The 16,577-nt window shown below is 36.6% G+C and overlaps 1 protein-coding gene across 2 annotated transcripts in view; it reads left to right on the top strand.

Annotated features, from left to right (window-relative positions):
- Positions 1-1,434: 1,434 nt before the first annotated feature.
- Positions 1,435-16,577, top strand: part of LOC110448141 (MORC family CW-type zinc finger protein 2-like) — an 82,511-nt gene continuing 67,368 nt past the window's right edge. For both annotated transcript variants that reach the window (XM_021494221.1, XM_021494222.1), the window contains exons 1-6: positions 1,435-1,725; positions 6,437-6,490; positions 11,782-11,816; positions 13,401-13,469; positions 14,354-14,444; positions 16,232-16,340. In XM_021494221.1, coding sequence (XP_021349896.1) covers positions 1,661-1,725; positions 6,437-6,490; positions 11,782-11,816; positions 13,401-13,469; positions 14,354-14,444; positions 16,232-16,340 — 423 coding nt within the window. In that variant the 5' untranslated portion in view covers positions 1,435-1,660. The remainder of the gene's footprint in view (positions 1,726-6,436; positions 6,491-11,781; positions 11,817-13,400; positions 13,470-14,353; positions 14,445-16,231; positions 16,341-16,577) is intronic.

Raw genomic sequence — 16,577 nt, 5'->3', positions numbered from 1 at the left:
TCAATATACATATTATATATTATGTGTATTGACAGACGAGGCTAGTGCCCGTAGTGAGATCTCCCGCTAGTCGTTACGTAACCAAGTCGTTATGCGGCCATCTGAAACCTACAAATATATACCGTAACAACCGGGGGTGTTAGATACGTAAATGTTTACAGATTGTTCCTGGAATAAGTATTGTTCACTGTGTACGACATATCCTGGTTCAAAGGTCATAGCTCACATGACAGCTCGTCCAGGTCGATAAAGTCTGATGATGATGTTCCTTGGACATATATATGGGAGATATTCATTTCAGTGTCGTTATATATATATAATTAGCAACTAAAGATAGCCGGGGTATGGCAGTAACAAACTTTTAACAGTGAGTTATAAACGACGAAGTTACAAATATAATTTTAATATAAATACGTCCCAGGTTTCGGTTATAACGGAAAAAGGACATAAAAGTACGTTTTCAGCACCACTATCAACCAGTCAACCAATGAGATAGATATACAGACATAAAGATGCATCTGAAATAAAACAAAATCTACTGATATATATATATGTGTTTTATCATTTTGAAATTCTGTTTTGGGCAAAACATCTTTTCTAATATCAGACTTTTTGCTTGCATCGTTAGGAAACGTTCTAAAATAGTAATAGTTATCATTACAGCTTGGCACAGAGAAAGAAAATCAGGGGCAATATTTTGTTCTATGACCACTTATACATGTATTGTAATAATTTTTAATTATATTTATTATCGGGGACATACAATAATAATTTTATTTGTGTAAAATACTAATATAAGCAGCGTAATATAAATAACGTTTCAAAATCGAAGATAAATAAAATGTACAGCACTCTGTTATGACTGAAGGTAACAATAAAGAGCATATAGACCACAGGGGCTCGGTTTGACTTTCGGGATAGTTTCGGTTAATAATAAACCTATTCACACCAGTAAATATACACATTCTTAAACCTTATAACATTTTTATAATGTTTCAGAATGTACATAAACACCGGAAAAGAAGTGTTGCTATTATTTTCTGGTGTGTATAGGTTTATTATTACGCTGCACAATACACTCGAAAGAGGGTGTTGCAGAATATCTAGATAGATAGATAGAAAGTGTCTCGAAACCGAGCCCCTGTGTACTAAATGCATATTGGCGGGGACATACACTATATACTGCGTTCCGCATTCTTGAAAATTTGAATTTTCTATCAACCTTTAATTGACGCTTTAAATATAAATACGTAAATAGTCATCGATAAGGCGCTAAAGGGGAGCGTCTTAATAAAAAAAATGTGGTGAACGAAAAAAATTAATAGGTCGTAACTTTGAGAATTCGAATAAAATGACAACTAGTCATAGACAGTGACGATTACATGAACATTTGTTATTTAGGCGCATTGATTCAGCTCATTTGCATATTGGACAGGAAGTGGTGCACAGGCGGTACTTTCTGCATGAGGTTCACGAGTACGTCTCGAAGGAGATAATTTTATCCTTTTGCTGTCTGTAGCACATATTTGAATGTGGAAAGCTACACACCAACGCGAGTAATGGAAACAACGGCCGTGTCCATCGGTTGGGCTACTAAAACCTAGCCCGCATTAGAATTATCGACGAAGTTGCATCCAGGCTATTTCTTATCACTTTCAACATGGCTCAAAATTACAACAACTTGAACCGGGCTCAGTTGAGCTTTGATTATCTTCATACCAATTCGTAAGTATGCCGTACCCACCGAATGTGATCTTAATTTATTAATGCATTTAATGGTTCTGTTGAAGGTTCTACGAGTACACATCTAAAAGACTACAGATGTTCATTCCAAGCTTCAGTGTGGATTTCAATGATTTGCATACCCAACTACAGCAGCAGGAGAAGAATCGCAAGATTTAACCACATATTGACGCTATAGTTCATCGTACCAAACGTGTATCAATAGCTTCATTGCTTGTCATTAGAAGGGTCATGTAACCAATGTATAATATGCATCTTGTTTTTATAAACACCAACACAAATATCATTATGTTCTGGTGACCTCATAAGCCAGACTGGATGTACCCTTTCATACCAGGATTCATTACCCACCGAGTGACAGTTAAACTGTGTGAAACCTTCACAACACAGATAATACTGAGATAATGTGAAAACAACTTAAGTGACCGTTGTGGTGATACCAGTATGTATTCATATAATTGATACGATACACCGTCCACAAATATAACAGTTTCAACTGTAGATATGCAGTGTACATAGAACTCATATCATGATGTACATGTCTAGTAATTATATATTCCAAGCTTTCGTTAAAACCACTGGTGTAAATGTGTCGTTTGGCATTCCATTTATATCAGGTGTACATATAAAATGATAACCTCGTCTTCGTCCTTTGGTCCGACTCCAGTGAATTAATAACGGTCGTTATAAAATCAGGAATAAACTATTTACACAACTGAAGTGCTGTCTTCAAATAAAGAGCAGTCTGATGGCTGTCTCCTGCTCCTTAGAATTTTTAGTGAAAACGTTAATATATTTTTTTATATGCATCATTGCTACTAGAGATAGAAATAATTATTTTTCATCATACCCAAATTGTAAAATTTTTGTCAAAATGTCTATGTTTTCTCAGAGTTGTCCGGGGCCTATGTGACTAGCTTATTTTATACATGGAGAAAACATATTTTTTCTGGTATTTGACATAGATAGGTCTCGTAACATTAGCAGATATTTGTTATAATCATTTGGTTTGGACCGTTGTCAAATCATGCAACCATTTTTCATAGTTATTTCAGTGAATTTAATCTTGGTCTAGTGGTATCTTAATGTGAAAAAATTAAGAGCCAGAGACAAGTTCAATTGTACCCAGAACATTTTTGCAGAAATAGATTTAACAATGTATACTATACCATACAAATATGCATAGGTAATTTAAAAAAAATGGGAATGTGATGGTGTAATTGATGGCAAGCTCTCCAGCCTTGGGCTTACAAGTGTTTATCTGCTCTGTATGTTCTGGAAATGGTTACATGTCTGATAAATCACCAGCAGGGTCCAGTTATAGGTGAGTGTGTGTGTGGTTTGTCTTCATTATGTCCTGATGTGTTTAAATACCAATGTGCTTGTTTACGCCATGTTTAACTCGTTTAACCCTGAAGACACATTTGAACTCTTCCAATTTAAAGGTTGGAAAAGTCCATTCAGAAAGTTCATGGGTGAATGAGTTAAACAACATTTTGTAATAAATTCGCCATAATCAGGAAATAAGAGAAAAGTAAATAGCTGTACTAAGTTCTTCTAAATTGTTAATATGTTCCACCAAGTTTTGTAGCGTGTAACCTTAAGGCCTTAAAAATATGGAGTTCAGTGTTCAAATTTAAAAGTATGGAGTTCAGTGTTCAAACTTAAAAATATGGAGTTCACTGTTCAAACTTAAAAATATGGAGTTCAGTGTTCAAACTTAAAAATATGGAGTTCAGTGTTCAAACTTAAAATATGGAGTTCAGTGTTTAAACTTAAAATATGGAGTTCAGTGTTCAAACTTAAAGTATGGAGTTCAGTGTTCAAACTTAAAATATGGAGTTCAGTGTTTAAACTTAAAATATGGAGTTCAGTATTCAAACTTAAAATATGGAGTTCAGTGTTCAAACTTAAAATATGGAGTTCAGTGTTCAAACTTAAAGTATGGAGTTCAGTGTTCAAAGTTCTCTACCCAGATCTCTCAAACGTTTTGAGCCATATTAAGAAATATCTATACGTAATAAAAAAATTGACATGCATATATCCCATCCCAAATTTAAACCTCTAGAGTAGAGTAAAGTGGTTGTGGTATTGAGTTATACATTTATTGATGTGAGTAATAAAATACCAATCAACCAAGTCTGTTCCTTTTAAGTAAAAAAAAAATGGCAATACATGCATTTTGTTAAAGCTTAATCCGCTTACATCTTGTCTATAGCTAGTTGCAGGTATATAAAATTACCTTTTATCATACAAAAAACATTGTTTATTGCAGTACGTGTGTTTATAATTAGTTACTATGCAAATATAATTAATTAGAATATTGAAATAATTTTGGTTAAGTATATGTCAGACATATTGAAAAAATGTAACAGTTGCTGAAACTTGCATGAAAGAATGATTTTGTTTGTCTTGGAAAGGTTATAAAACAAATTATTCGTCATTTGGTTATGTTTCTGGTCTTATTATTCTTGGCAGGTATTTGATATGTTGTGAAAGTGTCTTTGTTTTTCTACAAAATATTTTTAACTATCGTGTTGGAAATGAAATTACCCAGTTAACCTGCTTTATCTGTGTGGTGCCCATATATTAAGTTTCTGTAGTTTCTTTAATGTTTCATGTATATCATGTTTTACACAACTCATTCACCCCTGAAATTTCATAATGAACTATTCCAAGCTTTGAATTGGAAGAGTTCAAATGTGTCTTCAAGGGTGAATGCGTTAATAATTCGTCCCATCTTAGTAAACCTTTATCTGTGTGGTGCCAAAATAAATTACCGGTTTGAAGTATCTGTAGTATCATTAATGATGTGTTCAATGATGATAATATGTACTGCACTTATCCAGCAATAAGCCCATGTCTTGTAATAAGCCCACCCATAACTATTGCAGTTCAGAAGAAATGCCTTCATATGTTCACTCATTGTCCTGTAATTAACCCAACCACTTGCATGGGGTCAAAGTTGATATGTTGTCCTCCTGGGCTTGTTACAGGATAAATACAGTGCAACAACTTGTATGCAATTTTATAAAAGTAATTTATACCCAATGTGCAGTAACATATAAATATATACATGTACTACATTTTACCTGTAATAATGATATTAATGTGTACAACAACTAATGTAAACAACGTTATACTGATAATAAGCCCGTGCTCACTATTTAGCCCATGTCTTCAGTAAACTGATTCTGGAAGAGGATCACATCTGTATAGGTCTTTTCTGCATGTACAGTCAGTCTTAGTTCATTTTACTTGTTGTCAGAGTTTATTATCAAAATCAATTTGTTTGGAATGCATAAAAAGAAACAAAAAGTGTCGTGTAAACTTCCCACTTCTGTGTATTGTCTTTATTCATCAACATTTATAATAAACATTGATTAAAACAACTGTGAATGGTATAGTTAGTCCAAGTTTAACAAAGTGTTAAGCCTATTAGTCTTCGTCAGACCCTTTTAAACCTGGTTGGTGCTGTAATTCTGTCTACATCAGACCCTTTTAAACCTGGTTGGTGCTGTAATTCCGTCTTCGTCAGACCCTTTTAAACCTGGTTGGTGCTGTAATTCCGTCTACATCAGACCCTTTTAAACCTGGTTGGTGCTGTAATTCTGTCTACATCAGACCCTTTTAAACCTGGTTGGTGCTGTAATTCCATCTACATCAGACCCTTTTAAGCCTGGTTGGTGCTGTAATTCCCCATGTTCAGATTACTACATACAACTACTGAGGACAGAATGACATGTAAATGTCACTTACGGAAAAATTGTATGATGTCTTAATTAGGTCATAAATATTGACCATTAAACTGATGTAATGTTGACTTAAAATGAAACTGATTTATTGTGTTTGCAAATAATTATTGTGTTGTTTTCAGATAATCATAGAAATGGGAATAATAATTATGTAAAGGGTGTATTTATACTGCTGTTAAATAAAGATGGCAAGCTCGCTGTGTTTGTTGTATTTAAGCACTATTCACTGAACAACATTAATATATAATATATAAAGTCCAGGACTTTTAATATCCAAGTTTCTAGTAGATTATGTAATAACAAGATAATACATCTACAGACTAGATAGAATAGCAGAATATATATTGGTTAACAAATTATCTACATGAAAGGATATCTAAGGTAGTGCATCTACCTGCTGGTGTTCTGGCTAGTAAATAGAATACACCCGGCTATTGGAATAGACTTTATAAAGACAAGTGAGAATTAGGTGGCTACAAACAATATATTTTTGTAGAAAATAAATTAAATGCAGGCTGGTGAGAACAGAATATCTACCGGCTTGTTGAAATATCGGCTTATTGGGAGAATATATTCTAGTTGAAATAATCGGGCTACTTAACATCTTCATGCTGTTATTTAGCTACAGACAGACTAGAAAAAATAGCTCGTGTTAAACTATTTACATGAAATTTCATATAACATCTAGGTAAGTAGGGATTAAAAAGTAACAGATGCTGTCTTTTGATATATTGATGAAGGAATAGAAAAATCTTAAGGGGGCGGGGTGGGGGGATTAGTAACTATTACATCCTTTCAACAGATATATTTTCTAACTTTATGATAAAGGAGCATATAACTGGTAAAATGTACATAACGGTCTACCAGAAATAAACGGTAGATAATGTTATAACAAATACACCAGGAAATGATTGACCTGTTCCCCCTCCTGTTTTCAGAACTACCCATGAGTTTTTGTTCGGTGCACTTGCAGAGTTGGTGGACAATGCCAGGTAAGTCATTTTGTATACAATTTCGATCAGGAAAAAATAAAGCCTTTCATACACATGTAAATTTATAACATTTAAAGGCAATTTCGCTCCTGGGGTGGGTGGTAATATATTTTAACAAATATACAGGGTTAGCAATTTCAACATTAAAAAAGTAGGTTATGTGCACAGTGTTAAACAGCATGATGTGCTGGTGTTTTAGTGGAGAGCAGAAACTGATGTTATCAATTGTGATAAAATTGTAATGTGCATTCGGAAATACTTATTTTCTGGATATGAATATCTTTTGGGACTTGATAAAATGTTTGTCCAAAGCAGTGGATTATGTTAAATTGGCTCAATTAGCTCAGTAGGTACCCGAGATTCGAGTGCTACTAAGCATCCCGATATGAATAACCTTGACCTGATTTCAAGATCAAAGTGTTGAAATATGTTGAAAACTGCGAACACCATTTAAAGAAACACATGGTCTTTAAAATAGTTTTGATCTCCATCCTTTATCTATGTACCTGCTTTCTAAGTGTAAGAGATGCACAATTATGCTGCCAGGATTGGTGCAAAGGTCTGACCCCATTCATGGGAAATCAAGCAATGGGTCATAATATGGAAAAAGTTGAGATTCCCACCCAGTAACAAGATATACCATTGCTGGGCATGGTAGATTCCCATCCAGTAACACTATATACCATTGCTGGGCATGGTAGATTTCCACCCAGTAACAATATATATATACCGTTGCTGGGCATGGTAGATTCCCACCCAGTAACACTATATACCATTGCTGGGCATGGAAGATTCCCACCCAGTAACAATATTTACCATTGCTGGGCATGGTAGATTCCTGCCCAGTAACAATATATACCATTTCTGGGCATGGTAGATTCCCATCCAGTAACACTATATCCCATTGCTGGGCATGGTAGATTTCCACCCAGTAGCAATATATATATACCGTTGCTGGGCATGGTAGATTCCCACACAGTAACACTATATACCATTGCTGGGCATGGTAGATTCCTGTCCAGTAACAATATATACCATTGCTGGGCATGGTATATTCCTGCCCAGTAACAATATATACCATTGCTGGCCATGGTAGATTCCCACCCAGTAACACTATATACCATTGCTGGGCATGGAAGATTCCCACCAAGTAACAATATTTACCATTGCTGGGCATGGTAGATTCCTGCCCAGTAACAATATATAATTGCTGGGCATGGTAGATTTCCACCCAGTAACAATATATACCATTGCTGGGCATGGTAGATTCCCATCCAGTGACACTATATACCATTGTTGGGCATGGTAGATTCCCACCTAGTAACAATATATACCATTGCTTGGCATTGTAGATTCCCACCCAGTAACAATATATACCATTGCTGGGCATGGTAGATTCCTGCCCAGTAAAAAGATATACCATTGCTGGGCATGGTAGATTCCCACCCAGTAACAAGATATATACCATTGCTGGGCATGGTAGTATTCTACCCAGTAATAATTTATACCATTGCTGGGCATGGTAGATTCCCACCCAGTAACACTATACCATTGCTGGGCATGGTAGATTCCTGCCCAGTATGGTAGATTCCCACCCAGTAACAATATATACCATTGCTGGGCATGGTAGATTCCAACCCAGTAACAAGATATATACCATTGCTGGGCATGGTAGTATTCTACCCAGTAACAATTTATACCATTGCTGGGCATGATAGATTCTCACCTAGTAACAATATATACCATTGCTGGGCATGGTAGATTTCCACCCAGTAACAATATATACCATTGCTGGGCATGATAGATTCCCACCTAGTAACAATATATACCATTGCTGGGCATGGAAGATTCCCACCCAGTAACACTATATACCATTATGGTAGATTCCCATCCAGTAACAATATATACCATAAGATATACCATTGCTGGGCATGGTAGATTCCAACCCAGTAACAAGATATATACAATTGCTGGGCATGGTAGTATTCTACCCAGTAATAATTTATACCATTGCTGGGCATGGTAGATTCCTGCCCAGAAACACTATATACCATTGCTGGGCATGGTAGATTCATGGTAGATTCCCACCCAGTAACACTATAGGTAGATTCCCATCCAGTAACACTATATACCATTGCTGGGCATGGAAGATTCCCACCAAGTAACAATATATACCATTGTTGGGTATGGTAGATTTCCGCCCAGTAACAATATGTACCATTGCTGGGCATGGTAGATTCCCACCCAGGAACACTATATACCATTGCTTGGCATGGAAGATTCCCACCAAGTAACAATATATACCATTGTTGGGTATGGTAGATTTCCGCCCAGTAACAATATGTACCATTGCTGGGCATGGTAGATTCCTGCCCAGAAACACTATATACCATTGCTGGGCATGGTAGATTACTGCCCAGTAACAATATATACCATTGTTGGGCATGGTAGATTCCCGCCCAGTAACAATATATACCATTGCTGGGAATGGTAGATTCCCGCCCAGTAACAATATATACCATAACTGGGCAGGGTAGATTCCCATCCAGTAACAATATATACCATAACTGGGCATGGTAGATTCCCATCCAGTAACACTATATACCATTGTTGGCATGGTAGATTCCAATCCAGTAACAATATATACTTCTCACCTAGTAACAATATATACCATTGCTGGGCATGGTAGATTCATGGTAGATTCCCACCCAGTAACACTATATACCATTGCTTGGCATGGAAGATTCCCACCCAGTAACAATATATACCATTGTTGGGTATGGTAGATTCCCGCCCAGTAACAATATGTACCATTGCTGGGCATGGTAGATTCCCATCCAGTAACACTATATACCATTGTTGGGCATGGTAGATTCCTGCCCAGCAACAATTTATACCATTGCTGGCCATGGTAGATTCCCATCCAGTAACACTATATTCCATTGCTGGGCATGGAAGATTCCCACCCAGTAACAATAGATACCATTGTTGGGTATGGTAGATTCCCTCCCAGTAACAATATGTACCATTGCCGGGCATGGTAGATTCCCATCCAGTAACACTATATTCCATTGCTGGGCATGGTAGATTCCCATCCGGTAACAATATATACCATTGCTTGGCATGGAAGGTTCCCACCCAGTAACAATATAGACCATTGTTGGGTATGGTAGATTCCCTCCCAGTAACAATATGTACCATTGCCGGGCATGGTAGATTCCCATCCAGTAACACTATATTCCATTGCTGGGCAGGGTAGATTCCTGCCCACCCAGTCACACTATATACCATTGCTGGGCAATATACCATTGCTGGGCATGGTAGATTCCTGCCCAGTAACAATTTATACCATTGCTGGGCATGGTAGATTCCTGCCAAGTAACAACATATACCATAACTGGGCATGGTAGATTCCCGCCCAGTAACAATATATACCATTGCTGGGCATGGTAGATTCCCGCCCAGTAACAATTTATACCATTGCTGGGCATGGTAGATTCCAATCCAGTAACAATATATACCATTGATGGGCATGGTAGATTCCCACCCAGTAACAATATATACCATTGTGGGACAAAATACCATTGCTGGGCATGGTAGATTCCCACCCAGTAACAATATATACCATTGTGGGCATGGTAGATTCCCACCCAGTAACAATTTATACCATTGCTGGGCATGGTAGATTCCAGCCAAGTAACAACATATACCATAACTGGGCATGGTAGATTCCCATCCAGTAACAATATATACCATTGTTGGGCATGGTAGATTACCACCCAGTAACACTATATACCATTGCTGGGCATGGTAGATTCCAATCCAGTAACAATATATACCATTGTTGGGCATGGTAGATTCCCACCCAGTAACACTATATACCATTGCTGGGCATGGTAGATTCCTGCCCAGTAACAATATATACCATTGTTGGGCATGGTAGATTCCCGCCCAGTAACAATATATACCATAACTGGGCATGGTAGATTCCCCCCCAGTAACACTATATACCATTGCTGGGCATGGTAGTTTCCAATCCAGTAACAATATATACCATTGTTGGGCATGGAAGATTCCCACCCAGTAACACTATATACCATTGTTGGGCATGGTAGATTCCCGCCCAGTAACAATATATACCATAAATGGGCATGGTAGATTCCCACCCAGTAACACTATACCATTGCTGGGCATGGTAGATTCCCACCCAGTAACAATATATACCATTGTTGGCATGGTAGATTCCCACCCAGTAACACTATATGCCATTGCTGGGCATGGTAGATTCCCACCCAGTAACAATATATACCATAACTGGGCATGGTAGATTTCCACCCAGTAACAATATATGCCATTGCTGGGCATGGTAGATTCCTGCCCAGTAACACTATATACCATTGCTGGGCATGGTAGTTTCCAATCCAGTAACAATATATACCATTGTTGGGCATGGAAGATTCCCACCCAGTAACACTATATACCATTGTTGGGCATGGTAGATTCCCGCCCAGGAACAATATATACCATTGTTGGCATGGTAGATTCCAATCCAGTAACAATATATACCATTGTTGGCATGATAAAAAATAATAAAAGTGTTGGAGGCTATGACATATATACCACAAAACCAATGTTCACCCAATAAAGTGATGAAGAATGTGGGTGGAAAATGATGTTATTATCTCCCCTTATATCATTGATTGGCATATATCATAATGTTGTTTACATAACATTAAAGTTGAATGTCTGAAGGTATCGTCAATGCTTGAAAATGTTGACTTAAAGCAACCCTTTGCCATGTTGATTGTGCTTGTCTACACGCACACTTTACAGACTTGGAAGAGCAGATTTTATTTTCACCAACAATATATATAAGAAGTGTAAAAATTTCCCGGATAATTTCTGCAGTATTCTCCAAAAATTAATGAATGCAAAAATCATGTAAGTCAATTTTTTCCACAAAATATCATGGTTTCTCATTTCTGTGTTACATTTTTCCGTAGTCACAAAGCACATGCCCTGATACAAAAGACATAGAAAAATCACTAGTGATTTTGTAAATGATATTATAACATGTTTTTTGTCACAAGGAAGATTAATGTGGTGGAGGATCCTGTTGCTAAGTTACAGTTTTAATGGCACTAGTGGCCCTACCGTCATTACAAACTGTCGTCATATGACTGTAGATTGTAGATATAAACGCAGGTCAGGAATGTTATCTGACGGCAGCAGGACTCCACCCTACAAGTCAAACCACATAATACAACTGGTGTAATTGATGTGTTTTACAGGGATGCCTCGGCTACTAGGATGGACATTTTTACAAGTGAGTATTGATCTGTCTCCGCTGTATTATTTTTGACAAAAAGTCATTTATACATTTTTTATTGATTTTGTGCATAGTTGATCTACTTCTGGCGGTGTCCACAATATATATATTGATTTAATTAAAACGTGTCTGTCATCAATTTAGTGTTCCTTGAATAATTTATAATTTGATTATATTGATGAAATTAGTCACAGCCTACCTGTGACTAGTCTTTGAATCTCATTGATGTATAGAGCCCAAGGAATGTATGAGTGGGTCATAAGGGATGTTACCCATCATGTACATCACTTTACTTTAGTATTATGCGGTGCTTGCTGTATAGTTGTGTCACTTTTTAATAGTTTTTGTATATGTAGGGCTTGACAAGCCATTTCCTTCGGAGAAATTCAGCTTTATTTTACTGTTATTTTAGGAAAATATCTAAAAATTTAAGAAAAACACAGTTTTTCAAGCTATTTGATGCAGATTTTCAGATATAAGATTTTAATGTCATCCGTTTGGTTCTTTGCCATCCGTCTTTACCTGTTGTTTGGTACCCTGTGGTATACCTTAAACTCCTGTCCGACTTGAGCTCCGTGTTTAAGCAGGAAAAATAACATATGAAGTGAAGGTATCAGTTGGGACCTTTTTAGTCTTCTGATTTGGTTCCTTTTTACAGCTTTTAGCCTTTTTCTCTAAAAAGATTTGAATTGTACATCAGAGAAAAATGTCATACATCATTGAGCGGTCAAAATGGTCACATGGTAATTCTATAACAATTCAAGTGGGCCATAAAGATTTTTGGAGAGGCCTGAAATACATCTTGACATGATTGAATGGTGTTGCTGACTGTAAAATTATTATCTTCCTGGTCGGATTTTACCACTATGTTGATAAAGTATTATTTAAGGAGCTACATTTATAATGTAGTCTTTTCAAAGGCCCTCACAGCAACACATTTGTTGTGTTGTTTGTTACTGACCTGCTGCAGCAGTACTGAATATAGGGGTTTAGTATAAAATATAGATAGCTCGGCCTCCAGCATCGATGCCAGTACTTCATACAGATCCACTATATTTAGTTAGAGAATCAGTAACAATAACAGAAGTACCGAGGTAAAAGTGTACTGGTGTTTATTGTGTACTTTCCACAGAACATCAACTCATTTGAAGTCATATATTTAAATATTTGACCTGTGATAATTTATTTCCATCATAATACCATGTGTGAGAAACATGGACATATAATACCTTGTGCATCATGTACAACAGCTAGCAGTGTATGTATCCTGTTCTGTACCCCAGGCTCCTGTCTCTGAGCAGTGTATAGTATCCTGTTCTGTACCCCAGGCTCCTGTCTGTGGTGACTTGAGCTCGGTATTTGGGCAGGAAGACCAACACGTGAAGTTGTGAGATCAGTTGGCACTAGTGCAGTCTTCTGGTTCGATCTCTTTCACACAGCTTTGAACACTAAAATAACCATGCCTTGTGTATCTGTTGGTGTAATACAATGCCCCCGTACTTTAAATCAGTGTTATCTGGGCCATATGATACTTAAAAGTAGTCTTTCAAATAATTCAGAACTATTTTGGTGTATTTCCAGTCCAAGATGAAGAACTGCGGGGTGAATACATGCTGTGTTTTCTGGATGACGGTGAAGGAATGGATCCAAGTATGTTAACAAACAAGTTCAAATCTGTATTAGTGACCAGAATTCATTCTGTAAATATAAACAAACTGTATGTAGGTCAAAGGTCATGTTTGCTGAAATTTTCATTTTAGAAGAATTTTGTTAGCTTAACTCATTCACCCCTGAAGACACATTTGAACTGTTCCGATTCAGAGGTTGGAATAGTTCATTATGAAATTTCAGGGGTGAATGAGTTAATGGTTACTTCCTTTGATACTGTTAAAGTGGAAGGTCATGTGTTTGGAAATTTTTTCGTTGTTATTCTTTAAACTGATATTAGTGTGGAAATTTTCAGGTTGGTTATGGTTTAGAAATATATAAACTCTGTAAAATCTTTACTCTATATAATCTTTACTCTATATATATTACTTTACTCCATATATTCTTTACTCTATATATATATAACATTACTCTATATATATATAACTTTACTCTATATAACTTTACTCTATATATATAACTTTACTCTACATAATCTTTAAAAATGATTGCATGTGGATGCTTTTGTATTTATGTACGATAAACAAAATTTCCACATTAACAGTAAATGACCGGGTAGATGACTAGATTTAAACAAGACACGTAATACTGAAGGATTTTGATTAAAAATCATGGACACAATTTATGGCAGGTTTTCATGTATTGATAAAATTGAAGATAAAACAAGGTTAACACGTATGCAAGTGTTGGAAGAATATTTGTTATATTATTAAAATGCAGTAGTAACCTGATGTTAAATATCAAATGATGTAACAGCTATCTCATTTTGTTCATGGTCTGTGAACATCATCGACCATGATATAAAAACATTACTGGACTGTAACTAAATATCATTTAGTCATCTCGCCATGTAAATTATTTTCCAGGTGATACTTCAGATATTATAACGTTTGGTCGTTCAACAAAGAGGTCGCTAGATAGTCCACTTATTGGAATGTACGGCAACGGTCTGAAATCGTAAGTACTGTATGACCATCTGAAATCCTTAGTACTGTGTGATAGTCTGAAATCCTTAGTACTGTGTGATAGTCTGAAATCCTAAGTACTGTGTGATAGTCTGAAATCGTAAGTACTGTGTGATAGGTCTGAAATCCTAAGTACTTTGCGATAGGTCTAAAATCCTAAGTACTGTGTGATAGTCTGAAATCATAAGTACTGTGTGATAGTCTGAAATCCTAAGAACTGTGTGATAGTCTGAAATCCTAAGTACTGTGTGATAGGTCTGAAATCCTAAGTACTTTGTGATAGGTCTAAAATCCTAAGTACTGTGTGACAGTCTGAAATCCTAAGTACTGTGTGATAGTCTGAAATCGTAAGTACTGTGTGATAGTCTGAAATCCTAAGTACTGTGTGACAGTCTAAAATCCTTAGTACTGTGTGATAGTCTGAAATCGTAAGTACTGTGTGATAGGTCTGAAATCCTAAGTACTGTGTGATAGGTCTGAAATCCTAAGTACTTTGTGATATGTCTAAAATCCTAAGTACTGTGTGACAGTCTGAAATCCTAAGTACTGTGTGATAGTCTGAAATCCTACGTACTGTGTGATAGGTCTGAAATCCTAAGTACTGTGTGATAGGTCTGAAATCCTAAGTACTTTGTGATAGGTCTGAAATCCTAAGTACTGTGTTATAGTCTGAAATCCTAAGTACTTTGTGATAGGTGTAAAATCCTAAGTACTGTGTGATAGGTCTGAAAACCTAAGTACTGTGTGATAGGTCTAAAATCCTAAGTACTGTTTGATAGTCTGAAATCCTAAGTACTGTGTGATAGGTCTGAAATCCTAAGTACTTTGTGATATGTCTAAAATCCTAAGTACTGTGTGACAGTCTGAAATCCTAAGTACTGTGTGATAGTCTGAAATCCTACGTACTGTGTGATAGGTCTGAAATCCTAAGTACTGTGTGATAGTCTGAAATCCTACGTACTGTGTGATAGGTCTGAAATCCTAAGTACTGTGTGATAGGTCTGAAATCCTAAGTACTTTGTGATAGTCTGAAATCGTAAGTACTGTGTGACAGTCTGAAATCCTAAGTGCTGTGTGATAGTCTGAAATCCTTAGTGCTGTGTGATAGGTCTGAAATCCTTAGTACTATGTGATAGTCTGAAATCGTAAGTACTGTGTGATAGGTCTGAAATCCTTAGTACTATGTGATAGTCTGAAATCGTAAGTACTGTGTGATAGGCCTGAAATCCTAAGTACTGTGTGATAGGTCTGAAATCCTAAGTACTGTGTGACAGTCTAAAATCCTAAGTACTGTGTGATAGTCTGAAATCCTTACTACTGTGTGATATGTCTGAAATCCTAAGTGCTGTGTGACAGTCTGAAATCGTAAGTAAAATATACAATGTGTTTTTGACTTTGTTTATGATGGTAAGGAAATGAAATAATTTAGCATGATGTTATTGTTCTAAAATGATTCCTCTACGATGATAACCGTTTGAGATCGTAAATGACGTACAGTATTAAATGGACTTTGGTTATGATGGTAATGGCAATATATAATTTGGTTATGATTGTAAGTTAAAATTGCTGTGCAATATACATATACTTTGGTTATAAAAGCATCGGTCTGAAATCTTCAAAATATAATACAATGTAATTGGGTTAACATTTATATGGTCATGCGTAGAATGCTATATTATAATTTTTACTCTGTTTAATGTGCAATGGCCATCTTAAATTGTAACATTTGTTCCCTAATCTCGAATAAATCGTGATGGTATAATGTGTTTCTGACTGTAGGGGATCCATGAGGATTGGTAATGACTTGATGTTGTTTACTAAGAAGGGCGTGACCATGTCCTGTCTCTTCCTGTCGCGTACCTTCCACGAGGAGGAAGGCATTGATGAGGTAAACCATTTCTCTCTACTGCAGCTGGTGATTGAGAAACTCCAGAAGCCAGAAATGTCCCACTAAAATAACCGCTGTAGTATCCTGTTCTGTACCCCAGGCTCCTGTCTGTGGTGACTTGAGCTCGGTATTTGGGCAGGAAGACCAACACGTGAAGTTGTGAGATCAGTTGGCACTAGTGCAGTCTTCTGGTTCGATCTCTTTCACACAGAAATAACGATGCCTTGTATACATCTG

Source organism: Mizuhopecten yessoensis, unplaced genomic scaffold (assembly GCF_002113885.1).
Source record: "Mizuhopecten yessoensis strain PY_sf001 unplaced genomic scaffold, ASM211388v2 scaffold3853, whole genome shotgun sequence".
In the NCBI taxonomy this organism is placed as follows: Eukaryota; Metazoa; Mollusca; class Bivalvia; order Pectinida; family Pectinidae; genus Mizuhopecten; species Mizuhopecten yessoensis.
The sequence above is the reverse complement of the archived record's forward strand: the minus strand, read 5'-3'. Positions and strand labels throughout refer to the sequence as shown.